Here is a 14,019-nt window from a genome sequence, read left to right as displayed (position 1 = left end):
TGTCACCATGAGGGGCGCACCCTCCCTCAGAGGATCACGGGCCACGGCCAGCCCTACACGGCAGGAGGAACCGCTCCCTGAAGCCCTGGAGAAGCTGAGCGTCCACGAGCCGCAGGCCTAGACCGGCTGAGAGGTTCCTGCCCGAGCCGGCAGCCTGGGCCCTGAGGGAGAGGGCGCAGCCCGGGGCACTGCTCACAGCAGCCACTCCATCAGTAGCTGGGGGCCCTCGTGAGGTTCCAACAGCCGGCCAGCAAGTCCCGCAGCCAGCAGCCCGGCGCCACTGTACAGCACTTGCGACAGAGCTCAAGAGCAGATCGGCGGCCTCCCTGGAGGCCCGAGGCCAGCCGCACTGGTTACCTAACCTGACTACTGCTTCTCCCGAAACCCCTGGGGAAAGCCGCGTTTGCTGTGGCACACGCCACGATGCACCAGGGGGCATGAACGCCTCTGCCAAGAACCCGCGTCAGGGCAGAAAGGGTGTGGCCGGCACGCCCCTCCGAAACACGACACACACGCACACGTGTGAACACCCGAACGCCTGTTTGAGCACAAACGAGGAACTACCAGCGGCGTCAGATGTGTAACTGCCATGTTTGCATCTCACTGTCACCGGTGCAGGACGTGTTTATGTCATGTCTAGTCACCGCCTACTTGTCTGTGTCTCATCTTCTGCACACCAGATGCAGAGCTGCTGCAGGAGATGGCGGGGTGAGGACGGCCCCCCCGGGACTCAGAGGGACAGTTTGGCGCTCAGCCCGCCTGCGGGCCAGGGAGGCCTTGGGCGAGGACGGCAGCTGGGCGTTCCTTAACCAAGCTCCCCGCACTGTGGGCGGGCGCTGGTCTCCATGTGGCGCCCACGACGGGCCGGGAGCCTCCAGGAGATGCTCGGCCCAGTCCTGGGGCGGGGAGGGTGACCGTCAGGGGGACGCTGAGGAAAGGTGCAGGGACCCTCTTTGGTGACCGGCTCTGGTCGGTCTCACCGTACGGCAAGCAGAGCCCGTGTCTGATTCCTCCCCCAACGTGCACGCGCACACGTTCAAAACTCAAAAGGGCAAATTACTTCAAAATGAAGGCCCTCGCGCAGGGCGTTCCGGCAACGCGAATCCTCCCTCTGCGCTCCCCGCAATTTCAGACCCGCTCCCAATTACGCGTGTGATTACACAGGCAGGCCACGTGCGACGGAAAGACTTTTAAGCCCATTCTGACTGAAGCACTTGACCCTCCTGCAAACCACACGAAATCAAGGCCCATTATGGAAGCTGAACGCCCTGCGGCTTCCAGCGATCAGTGAGTCCCGCCCCGCGCTCTCAAAAAATTTCAGTTGGGAAACAAAAAAACAGGCAGGCCATCAACCCGACCACCTCACCAACACAGATGAGGTCTACACTCGCCGACACAGAGGTCTATATTCGCTGGCACAATGAGGTCTACACTTGCTGGCACAGAGGTCTACACTCACTGACACGGATGAGGTCTACACTCGCTGGCACGAATGAGGTCCACACCCACGCACAGAATGGCGGGGGCCCACGAGGCCACCAGTCGCAGAGCACCACCACGGCTGGGGGGCCAGAGTATGACAGGGGGCTGGAAAGGTTCCTGGACTATGTGTGGGTCCCCCAGCTCCTATGGCCGCCCTGCACCTGGACACCAGCCTCGGGCAGTCTGTGCTTCTGAGGAAGGAGTGAGCTCGTCTACATTGGTGGCACCCACTCAGTCAGGCCGGATAGCAGCCCCTGAACACTGACGGGCAGCGTGTAGGGGCCGGTCCTCAAGACTCAGGTGCTCGCCGCTGGACGCACCCCCACGGCTGCTGCCAGCCCCGCCACACAGTGACCCATGGCATGGCACGGAGCCCCCAGGGACCAACCCCCACCAGCACCCCAAGCAGCAGAAACCGCACTGGTGCAGGTACCTGGCGCCTTCTCCACGAAAATGACCTTGGAGTCCTGCAGGAAGTTGTGGCCGGACAGGACCATCCTCCTCCCGCCGACAACAGGGCAGCTGGCTGTGCTCTGCTTCTCCACGAGGGGCAGCTCCTGTGCCGACCGCTGGGCTGCGAGGGGCCAAAAGCGGGGGTGAGCGAGCTACCAGGGCCGCCTCTCCTCCCTCACGCCTCTCAGGGGCTCCTCTGGTGACCAGGTGCACGACCCAGCATCGCCGCAAACAACAAAGCACAGCCACACACTTCACCCAATGCTGGGCGAGGCCATGCTGTCCTGAGAAGCAGGACGGGCAGTTTCTGCCAGAAGCAGACGGTGGCGGTGGCCACACGCCCAGGGTTCTCACGCAGCCCCCCCAGCGAGGGTTGGACTCCCAATCTCACAGAGGAGCCACACCCAGAAAGGTGAGCGAGCGGTCTGCAGCCCCGCCGGCTGTGGCAGGTTATCTGCGAGACAACGTGGGGGGCCAGCAAGAGCGGGGAGACAGAGGGGACAGCAAAGCAGGACCAGCACCATCGCAGGCAAGGGGCTAGGGGCGTGGACGGGGTAGCCCCTGGCAGAAGTCAGAAGCGAAGGACCCAAACCAAGGCCCTCCCCATAAGATAGGGCCAAAGGTGTTTCCTGAGTGAGCCCATGCCTTCAGAGGCGAGGAAGGAGGACGGTGTGGAGCCTTGCCATATGGCCGGTGGCCGCAGCCAGGCTCACCGTGCTTCCTCCCAGAGAACCCCAATCTCACCCCTCCCTGAGGATCCAGGGAATGACAAGCCACACTGAGCTTCCCCAGTGGCTCAATTTGCTAACAAAAATGAGCAAAGTCATCACAAGAGGAAGCGGACCCCAGGCGGCGGCCACCGAGCCCCTGCAGGAGCAGAGCGGTCAGGCCTGAGGCCAGAGCATCTGGATCACACAGGAAGGCTGCTGGCGAGAGCGGGCGCCAGGCAAGGGGGTCACACGTGGCGTGTTCCACCCCACGGACTGCAATGCCCGTGCCACTTTCTCAAGCTTTCTGAGACAGGAGGGGATTGACTGTGACGTCATCCATCCGTGGTCCCTGAGGATGTCTGTGTTTGGGGACAGACTCACTTTCCTTTTTACTTTCCCCAGACGTGCCCGGGCTCAGGGCCCACAGCCAAGCCGCTGTGCCCGGAGGAAGGGGCGCTGTGCTCGTGACTGCACAGTGACGCGTGTGTGACGGGGAAGCACAGCCCGCAGGCGACACACACAGACAAGCAGGAAGGAAGGGCGACCCTGGGAAGGGAACGCTCCCGCATGCGGGCGGCTGGCCCTGGTCGGGGGGCCACTCACAGCACTCGATGGGGTTCGAGGCGACCTGCAGCGACAGCGTGCGGCCGTCAGGCTGCGGGATGTGGACGCGGAAGACGAGCCGCACGCGGGTGTTTTTCCGGCCGATGTCGGTCTCGCCCTTGCGCAGCTCGATGTCGGAGTTCCGCAGCTTGAGGACCCCGGCACAGTCGATGCTGCAGGCAGACAGCACACATGTGACCAGCTGTGGGCGGAGGGGCTCTGCAGCCTCGGCGGCCGCTCAGCCTAGTGACAGTGGGAGCCACCCAGCCCCGCCGTGAGGCCCGGTACAAACCAGCTGGCAGCCGGTGAAGGGCGGCGGGGCTGCAGCAGGGGCAGACGGCCTCCCCGCTACTGCTGCCAGCTTCGCCCTGCTCCCTGTGGCCCAGGCTGTCACCGTCACTCTGGTCTCCCCCACGGGCAGCAGGGACAGAGCCGGGCCCGCTGCTCCCCCTTGGAGTTCCCACTGCATGGGGCCACCTGAAACACCCCGTTTATTTCGGGTTCTGGCACAGCCCCATCACTCAGCTAAGATCCCAAATTTTCTCCAGTGTCGTATGGTTTTGCTTAACTTCATTTAACTTAATTGTTTCATGCAGCGCTAGACGCCAGCAGAACAGTCCCCGGGGACGCCGTTGGCTGGAGCCCAGGACCTTCCCCTGGGCTCGCTGCCGTGACGTCCCCACCCCAGGTCAGCTGGTGCATCTGGGATGCTCTTGTGCCAGAGCCAAAGCTTCTGCTGTGAAGGCACCGGGTCCTCTTCAATCACCTGACTCCTGGTCCTCGGGGGCTGTGACCACAGCTCTTAAGAGAAAGAACTCAGAGCCACACGAATTCCCCCAAACCCATGAAAAGCCAACAGGGAGACAAAGTTTTCTCTCTGTTTTCAACTTAGAGGGTTCAACAATCATGAACTTGCAATACCCACCCGGAATCCTGCAGTGTGGCCCCCTATCTCTCCCTCCCCAGGACACAGCACCCTGGCTCCTCCCGACCCTGTACCCCGAATGCCCTGTTGCCCAGGACCTGCACACGTCTGCCCCACCAACCTCCACGGTGGCCCTGCCTGCACACTGAGCTCCCCGCAGGCTGAGTCCTCCCCAGAGACACTGCACTGACCACCAGTGCCACTGAGCGCTCTGAACAGCGGACCATGTCATTCTCTGTGTCTCTTCCCCGAGGGCCCTAGCAGGACGTAAATCCTCTGGACAACCCTGTTCTCTTTCTCTGCTGTGCCTACAGCTCAGGAGTGGAGTGCAGGGCACGTGACAGTCCTCTATCAGCAGGACTCAGTGACGCCATGGACACCGGCCCTGCTCACATGTGAGAAGATTCAGCTCATTAATGAGCTCACCCCTAGACCAGCGAGTCGGGCCAAGGGTGCACTTCAGGGCTGGTCACATCTGCCCCGTCCCAGGCTCAGGAACAATACCTCCCAGCCACACTGTTCCCGTCCATCGTCTGATGTGTGTGTTTTAACTGCTCCCCTAACTCGCACCGTCGTGTTCGACACTCCCGGTGTCGTGCTTGGGAGCTGGACGCTGGCCTGGGGAGGTCCTGCCAGCTATGGGACTGCGCGTTTGCACGGCAACGTGCTCAGTGGCTGAAGCCCCACAAAGAAGACGCCCACCCTGCTGCCGTAAACACCTGTGAGGGTGATTTATGCGTTAAGCCGAGGCCCCCGGGCGGCTGCGCTGCGGGGACGTGGGGGCAACTATGAATGGGGAGAACGCGCGGCCGCAGCCCCAGCCCGGGCGCCCCGAGGCCGCGGGGCCGGCGGTGGCTTACATGGCACGCATGTTGTTTTCCGGCAGAAGCGGGATTTCCAGGACCTTGGTGTTGGAGAGGATGGCCTCGTGGCTGGTGGTGGACACGGTCTTCCCCGTGATGCGGTGCACCTGGTAGAAGGCGTGTGGCCTCAGCAGGCGGTCGTCCGCCGTCCCGATGAACAGCTGCAGCGTCAGCGGCTCGTTCTCCACGTAGCCGTGGAGCTGGCGGGAGAACAAACCCACTCAGCACCCTGTGCAGACGCTCGCGATCAATTACAGTTTCATGAGCAGAGATCAATTCAAAAGGCACAGTCGCGACAGGTGCTAAGTGTTAGCCCCCTCCCCGCCCTTCTGTTTCCCCGCAGCACAATCAAAGGAGCTGCCTGCAAAAGGCCCGTTCCACGACGGCCTGCAGCTCTGGGGGACCGGTCAGCTTCGCACACTCCTGCTGCCCACGATCGCACACACACACTTGCACATGTGTGCACATACATATGTACCAACTTGCACACGTGTGCACACGTGCACAGGAGCACACACCACACACATATGTATATACATGTGTAATGACTTGCACCTGTGTGCATGCATGCTTAGGAGCACACACACACTCGCACAAGCACGCACACTAGCTACACTGCCAGGCCCACCATCGTGACCAGCATCCAGGACGACGGCGGCGATGAAACTCATGGCCGTGCTCTGCAGGTCGAGCCCCCTGAGACAGCAGAGGGGGGAGCCCTGATCCCTGGTGGCAGAGCAGTCTCTCCCAGCCGGTGGCTGCCTGTCTTCAACCCCACCCTCTGCATCCACCTGGGTGAGTGTGCACTGTGTGGCTGGCGTGTAGCTGGTGGCCCCGTCAGAAAGCTGGCACAACACTGAGACCACGCCGTCTGCCGAACCGCCCCCACCCCCAGTAGGTTCTGTGCACCCAACAGGACAGGGCCTGGGCCCCTCATCCAGTACAGTCCTGACCCACTAACGGGCACGGGAACACAACCGGCCCTTTCTGCCTGGCTTGGGCCGCTCACTTCAAAGGCCGATGGTAGCTAAATGCCACCTGGGTGCCCACTGGCTTGCGCCCCAGACCTGCTGCAGAAAGCTCCTGGGAGTTAGGTCTGTGGCCGTCGGTGACCAGTGTCACACAACACAAGCCTGCACACTGGCCATGTACGCCACAGCCCTGCCCCTGCCCCTGTGTCCCAGGCCATGCTGCCTGGCACTGCAGACCGCCACCCGTGGGCTGAGAGCCGGAGCCAGGGGGTGGGCAGTGGGCCCCAGGCACGCCCCAACCTGTCTGGACCCTTCTCTGCGTCACGCAGCGGGGCCTCCCTCGGCGACAGGTCCTCCTTACCGCGGTCTGTTTTTACCTTTAACAGGATAGTCTGGATCCCCATGGGGACACCACTTCCAAGGGGCAAACACCGCTGGGAACAGCTCGGGGAGGGTCCTGGGACCACCCGGCAAAGGGCTCGCAGTGCCCACCACGGAGGCTCAGCGAGTGCTGCCCCACTCCTCCCCACACCTGGACTCAGACACCTGGACTCAGTCTTCTTGCTCGACTGACTTTAGCAGCTTTGACAGCAGGTAACTGTGACATGTGAGATTCTGAGGAGCCAAACTGTGCTCTTGAAGCTTAGTGATAGTCACGTGACAATGTTATCCACACTTCCAAATGCACAGCGAAGCCAAGACCACCTGTCCAGGCCGTGTGGCCAGCGGACAACTAGGAGCCCCCAGGTCAGCAGATCACTGCCCTGTCACCACACAGGGCTCTCAGGGGACAGAGAGGAGGGGGGACAAGCAGAAGCTACAGAGAACCTGCCCTACAGCATAGATGTTCACTGGTCTGTCCACAGCCACACTCACACACATACACCCGTGCACATTCATGTACCCACACACCCCCGCATGCTCAGCATGCACACATGCACACATGCACACCTACGCACTCACACACATACACCCGTGCAGACTCATGCACCTGCACACACAGCATGCACACATGCACACTCACGCACACACACTCATAGCCCCCTGCACCCTCAGGAGCTGCTTTGGTGGAGAGAGTCAGGTGTCTAGTTTAACTCTTTTTATCTGTGACGCAGTATGAGCATCTTTCAGGTGAATCTTCCACATTAAAGTAGCAGAGCTTTTGTCCCGGTGCTCTGGTCCCCAGTACCTTGGACTATGGGCGAGTGTGAGGCTTATGCTCGCAGAGGGAGCTCGTCTCAGGCCTGCATGGCGACCTGGGGACAGCAGGGCTGAGGGATGGCTGGTGGTTGGCATGGGTGTGGGGCATCTCTCCCGTGCCTGCTCCATCCCCTTGCCATGCTCCTGGTCTGTGGTGCATGTAAAGGCCAAGGTCTTGACAGAGAACCTGCCAGGAGCCAGCCCGGCACCCAACACCTCCCGCAGACGCCTCCTGTGCAGGAGGGATGTGTCTGTCCTGTGTGGACAGAACATCTTTCTCTCTCACAAACACTTGGACGTCTCCACACAAACAGGACCAGTCCGGACAGAGACCGAGGCCCGGTCCGTGCTGGGAGCAGGATGCCAGTCTCTGGCCGATTAACGAACTTACTAGGAAAAGTAACTCCCTACTAGGCGCAAACCTACGTTTTTAAAACACGAAATGTGAAAATAAAGCCAGAGATCGATTAAGAGACAAAGTTTGTCACTCGGTGTTTCAGTTGTGAAATTTAATGCAAACACATATAAATGAGTTTTTAACCGAAACCTCCTTTTTAGGGGCTACGGCATGTTCCACAGTGTCAGGAGGCAGCTCCGTCTAGGGCCAGAGGATTTGAAAATGACAATTTAAAATTCCCCCGGGACTTAGCTGTGGCACTTAACTGATGGTATGTAGAATGCAACGGATTCTGGGTATAACTTCATCTTTTTAAAAACATGCCATTTCGGTGAAAACGGGAATACTTAAGGTTTAACCTGGGAGGTAAACATCTATTATTTAAAACATTAAGTTCATTTTAAGAAAAGTAATTTAAATACTTCACGTGTTCCACTGTATGGTTTTCTGCCTCTGGCACATTATAGTGTCTGTCAAAACAATATTTATAAAATTACCTGTCATAACGATGACCTCTCCTTGCTAAACAAATGCATTGTTTCCATTTCGAGGCACAGGAGCTACTGACTTTCCCACCTAAAAACATTTTTAGCTCCTGTGCTTACCTCAGCGCTCACACGACAAGATGGCAGGCGAGGGGAGCAGCCCAGCCAAGTGTATTCAGTGCTGACATCCACGCGCGCACACACGCATACACACACACACACACGCACACACGCACACTCACCCGGGGGGAGGCAGCGGCTATGAACAAAGCAGCAGCTAATTGGCGGGGAGTTAGCTGCTTTTCAACTAGCCATTTTGAGCTGCTTTGCACAACAATTAAGGAAGGAACTCCTCACAGTGTCGGTTTAAAGGGAAATTGTGCATTTCACGCAGATGTAAAATTTGCGCCTTTGCACACTGCCCGGAGGAACTAACTATGCAGGGAGGAAAACTCCAGTTCACAAAGCGGTTTCCTTTTTTTACCCAAATTTTCCCTGCACTGGATTAACTTAAGAGGCTGTTTGTGTTGAATGACATTGTCGCCTCACACGCCCAGTCCCCTAATCCTCGCTGCAGCTGCTGGGAGGCCCGGCCCTCATGGTGAAGGCTGCACAGCCGGCGGTGGTCAGGGGACAGGTCCCAGGTGAATGAGGGCCAGAGATGGCTCCTCCTCCATGTTCTCCCCCAAACGACGAAAAGGAAAACAGCACAGTCTCTGCTTGACGCTGTCACCCAGTTTGGGAGAGTGGCAGAGGCGACAATGACCACATGTGGGGCAAGCGTCTGTGTGGGGGAGAGGCCTGCTGGTCAGCTGTCATACCACGCATGACATGTGACCATCAGACCACAAGCTGACAACACGGAGTCGTCAAAACACGGATTTGCCCCTCGTTAAGGAGAGCGGAAAAACTAGAGATGAAAGATAAAACAGCAGCATCAAAATGGAGCAGAAGCCACAGAAAAACCCCGGAACCGGCTGCGCACGCACGTGAGAGGGCCCACTGCGCCTGCGCCTTCCTCTCCGCTCGGCCTCGCTGCCCGGCCCCTCCCAGCCAGCCTCCTGGGCACCTGCTGGGGACAGCACTGGCAGAGCCTTACCTGGCCTGAGTGCGGTGTCCACAGGGCGAGTGTGCAGGGGCTGTGGCCTCCGTGGGTCATGGCAGCTCAGGCTCAAGCCACCAGATGAAAGACACTCGGCACCGACTTCCTCATGAGGCTGCGTTGTGTGTACACGTGTGTGCATGCTGCATGCGTGTGTGTGCAACGACCCAATGGCAACAGTGAGTTCGCACCATAAGCGTCACTCTAAGTCTGAGAATCCCGGTTGTGGCGACGTTATGTGACTAATGACAGACCAGGGGTGCAAAGCAAAGCGCGCAGACTCGCCCGGACGCAAACGCCTTCCGGCCAGTCTCCAAACCCGCACCTAGTCCACTCAGCCTGCCAGCAACAGGGCTGTGAGAAGGAGCGCCCCGCCCACGCCTGCAGTGGCACTCGCGCCTGCAGTCTGCAGTGTCACCAGCGGGTGTGCCCCCGCGAGGCCCCGTCTCCGTCCCGTCGGACCGCCCCGCCCCACACCGCCCCCTGGCGCCCGGGGCCGGCCGCGGCGCCCTCAGGCGGCAGAGTCCTGGGCTCTGCTTGTCCTCAGGCCCTGCTGACGGCGTCTTCCCCGCTTCGTGACGGAAACGCGGACAGCGGCGTCCCCGGAGCCCGTGCCGCGCCCGCTCTGCCCGCACAGCGGCTCCTGAGGCCCCCCCACTCCCAGGCCACCTTGTCCTGGCCGCTGGGCTCACCTCACCCCGCGGGCGGCGGGGGTCCCTCCTTCCAAGGTGCGGCGGACGGCCGGGCACACCGGGGTGACAGAGCCAGGACGACGGATCAACAAGCTCACACAATCAGGTAAAAGTGCGGTGGGGCGTGAGTGTGCCCCAGTCTGTCACCGGCCACCAGTCGAGGGACCCGGGGAGACACGGGCACGAGCAGCGCACGTCTGTGAATGAGTGACCGCACCCCCGCGCCAGGGAGAGCGCTTGGTCCGAGCGGGCCATGCTTCCTCGCCCTCCCCGCATGCCTTCGCCTCGAGCTTTCCCAAGGGACCCCTGTTCGAGCGAGGGACGCAGAGCACCGGCCGGAAGGAGCGCTGGCCGGGCCCTGTCAGCGGCAGGGGCGCGTCTGAGCACCGCTGGGAGGACAGAGAGCCCGCGCCCGCGCCTCCGGAGAGGCCACGCCCTCCTGGACGCCACGCCCTCCGGAGAGGGCACGCCCCTTCCGGGACCACACCCCTCAGGGAGGCCACGCCCCTCCATGCAGGCCACACCCTCCTGAGAGGAGGCCACGCCCCCTCTCCCAGGAGCGGCCAAGGGCACGGGCTCTCCCACCCTCGGCGGACCACTCAGAGCAGGGCACGGCGGACCCAAAGACATAGTCCAAGGAGCTAGTACTCGAGGACAGCACGGGGCACGGCGGAGGGTGGGAGGGTCACACAGCTGGACACAGCAGCGTCCAAAGAAAAGAAAGCCACATCGGCTGTGGGTCAGTGTTTGCACGGAAATCTTAGCGTTTCTAATTAAAAACAAGCTGAGGAAAAAATAACCTAGAAACGAAGTGAAGTCTTAAACTCTCACGTATCCAGGGAAGGTCGAACAAACTACAGCAGAAAACGCAGCTGGGAGGGACCGGCCCTGGAGCGAACTGCAAACCTCTGACACACGTGAGCGGTGTCCCGGAAAGCTCCACCACACGACGAGGCAGGCGAGGCGTGCACTGGTGTCTGTCCTACACCAGCACCAGCCCGGCTGGAGCCACCTCACTCCCCACAGGCCAGCAGGCACGCCAGAGGCCTTGGGGATGCGTTGAGAGCTCCCACAAGCTTGCGGGACTCCGCTGCAGGGGAGAGGCCCCCGGAACCCAGCCCGAGGTGGCACCCTGTCACAGAGGTCATCCCACCCACCGCCCGCCCAGCTCATATGAGGGCCTTCGAAACGAGTGACCACAGCGGGCGGAGGGCGTACGCCACGTGGCCTAGGCAGGCACTGGCAGGAGCAGAAGGCAAAGTACGTCCACGTCACCTCTGCCTGCTCCCTCCACCAGGGTCAGGGGTCATCACCGTACTCCCGAACTTGGTCCTCAGACAGCCTTGGAGGCCTGGCCGTGAGACCAGTCAACCTGACTGAACTAGCTGCGAGCTGAGGGACTGGTGGGCCCCAGCCCGAGTGTACAGGGGGTGGACAGCGGTGAGCCCTGTGGAGGCCAAGCTGGCCCTGGGTGTTTGCCATCAGTGACCCACGGGGTGGCCGAGGGCAGGGCCTTGGCACAAAGCAGAAGAAGGTATTGGGCCCGGACACCGCACAAGGATTCCCTGTGTGGGCACGCGGGCCATGCCGGCCAGATGCTTGACTCCACACAAGGGGACATCGGCTTGCCATCTGGTCACCCTCCCTGGCACTGCATGATGCTGGAGGGATGGCCGCCCACACGGCCTGTCAAGGAGCGATTGTGTGTCCCGCCTCGGCACGGCCGAACCCACGGCAGGGCCAAGCTGGCCATCTATGCTGATGCAGAGCAAAGTGCTGGGCAAACAGACAAGAGCCCAGTGTTCTCGTGGGGGACAGGTGGGCCAGTGGCCAGCCCCCATGGGAGACCAGGCCCACCCGGCCCCGGAGCAGGTACACAAGTGTTCGTGGTGCCCCAGCCCACAGGTGGGCCTGGGCAGGGCCACTCGGAGACAGTTCCCTGACAGCAATCCCGGAGGTGATGTCCCCCCCACCCAGAGCCTTCTCTCTCAAATAGAGCAGTCTCCGAAAATACACAGAAGACAAAGGATGAAAACCAGGGGCATCTGGATGACGGTCGCCCCTCAGTGGCCCATTGTCCTGTCTTATGACGGTGATGACCACTGTCACAGTCGGCCAGCAAAATCGCCCGGGCACTGTGGCCCGCCCCGAGATGCCTGAGCAGTACTGGGCAGTGTCCGGCTCCCCCACAGGGCTCTTGGGCTGTGCCGGACAGAGGACAATAGTTGGCAACTCCTCACTCCTCAGAAAAGCTGACGACTCATTTCAGGGGGTGCTGAGCAAGCGGCCACTGCACTTTTGGGGGTTCCACTGGCATCGGCGGGACCCACAGAAAAGCAGCGAGCCTGACGGGCAGCAGGTGCGGAGGGCGTGATGGCGTCTACACCACACGAAATCCCCAGGCTCGCGGCCTCGGCGGCCAGGGAAGTGGTCGACCACCCGCCTGGATGCTGCGCAAGCGCAGAGGGCAGGTGTCCGGCTGCCGAGGCCGCCCGTGAAAACTTCATCTGGGGCTCATGCAGGTCGGTAGCGTGGGGGTGGGGGGGTCTGGTTTGGGGCCAGGCCTGTGCTTTAATCCCCACCGCAGAGCTGCTGTGTCTGAGATTCTTGGACACTCGGCTCCTGGTTGGGCCACCAAATAACAATGTGTTCCAGCAACGTCTGTTTCTCTGGCTTTTGTGAAAACCTGGCTTTCCAGGTCGAAAGTCCTGTCTCGGGTGTAGAAGTAGATGCCTGACTATAACGAATAAATAAGAGAAAGTGAAATGACGCTTTGCGTAAAAGAAAATATGCTGTGGACACTGGATAAACGACAGAGTCCCCGTCTGCCTGCGGCACCCAGACATCCCCTGGGCCTGCTCCTCGCGAGACAGCACGCGACCGGCCCCTGCATGCCCCACGGAGCGCAGAAGCGTAACAGCTCGACTGCGAACCCCGATGTTACCGTCTGTAAAGATGAGCTGTCTCCGCACGTTCAGCTCTCAAATGTCTGCGTGGACTGCGGGGCAGAGTTAAGCTCAACGCCAAGCGTCCTGATTAAACAGACTCTTTTGGAACCACGCCGGGCACAAGCTGCCCTGCCCTCCTGCCCGAGGCCGGGACCCGCCCCGGGCCAGCCCGGCCTCCCGGCCCCCAGTGCCTGGGCCAGAGTGGTCCCTGAGTCCAGCTGAAGACTCAGTTTCTTCATCAGCCAAATGAGGTTGCTCTGCTCAGTCATAACTGACCAGAAAACAAATTATAGACCTAAAATGCTGTTTAGGAATTGACTAAGCGTTTGCTTTGCTTCATGTTTCAGCGACCTATTAATTATTCACACAGACCCGGCCTGCTGTGTGACGGGCTCGATGCTATCGAGAAAGTTATTTTGGTGACCTGGTAAACAGAGCCTAATCCTTTGACCTCAGGACCAGAGACCAGCAACGTCCCCAGGTGGCACCTCACAGCCTCACAGGGGTAGGGACACAGGACACCCCAAAAGGACTCTCTGGATGCTCCTGTAGGCACCACTAGTGATGGGGGCACACGCAGACAAAGAGGAGGAATGAACTCAGCCTTGCACAGAGGCCGGGGGCAGATGGGCCCCAGGAAGACAGACGAAAACCAAGATGGATGGGGACTCGGGTGACGCCTCCAGCCTCCCGGGGCCTCCGTGTTTGCGATGGAAGAGGGTGGTGGCACGGGACTTGTGCTCCTTGGGGACGTGATTCTCAGGTTTATTGGCAAAAAGGCCGGACGAGACAAGGCTGCTCATGTGTCCATGCAGGCTGACGACCCCTCCACTCTCTGGTTCCAGAGAAGGTGGCCCGACGGCCCCTCCCCCAGCCACTGCCAGGACCTCAGCGCCAGCCTGCTGCCCCACACTGGGCGGCAGTGAGCCACCCCCTGGCCCCTAGAATGCCCGGCCCCACCCCACCGGGGTGCTGGCCTGTCGCTGGGTCGCGAACAGAGCCTCGGGGTGGTGAGGCTGCCTGAGCTGAGACCCCGTCCTAGGATGCCCAGGAGCGGGGTCGGGTGAGCTGGATGCTCAGTGGGGAGAGCCAGGATGTAAATGCCGGCTGCTCAGTCCTGTCCCATCTGTCCTGCCAGCCCTACTGAGAGCATAGAGGTGCCATCCCCACGCCCCCCGACACCCCGAC

General features: G+C 60.8%; 1 protein-coding gene across 2 annotated transcripts in view; it reads right to left on the bottom strand.

Annotated features, from left to right (window-relative positions):
- NFATC1 (nuclear factor of activated T cells 1) overlaps positions 1–14,019 on the bottom strand; it is a 92,033-nt gene that overhangs the window by 53,898 nt on the left and 24,116 nt on the right. For both annotated transcript variants that reach the window (XM_006913740.2, XM_015590831.2), the window contains exons 4-6: positions 5,034–5,236; positions 3,249–3,421; positions 1,916–2,056 (exon numbers count right to left, since the gene is read on the bottom strand). In XM_006913740.2, coding sequence (XP_006913802.2) covers positions 1,916–2,056; positions 3,249–3,421; positions 5,034–5,236 — 517 coding nt within the window. The remainder of the gene's footprint in view (positions 1–1,915; positions 2,057–3,248; positions 3,422–5,033; positions 5,237–14,019) is intronic.

Source organism: Pteropus alecto, unplaced genomic scaffold (assembly GCF_000325575.1).
Source record: "Pteropus alecto unplaced genomic scaffold, ASM32557v1 scaffold14, whole genome shotgun sequence".
In the NCBI taxonomy this organism is placed as follows: Eukaryota; Metazoa; Chordata; class Mammalia; order Chiroptera; family Pteropodidae; genus Pteropus; species Pteropus alecto.
The sequence above is the reverse complement of the archived record's forward strand: the minus strand, read 5'-3'. Positions and strand labels throughout refer to the sequence as shown.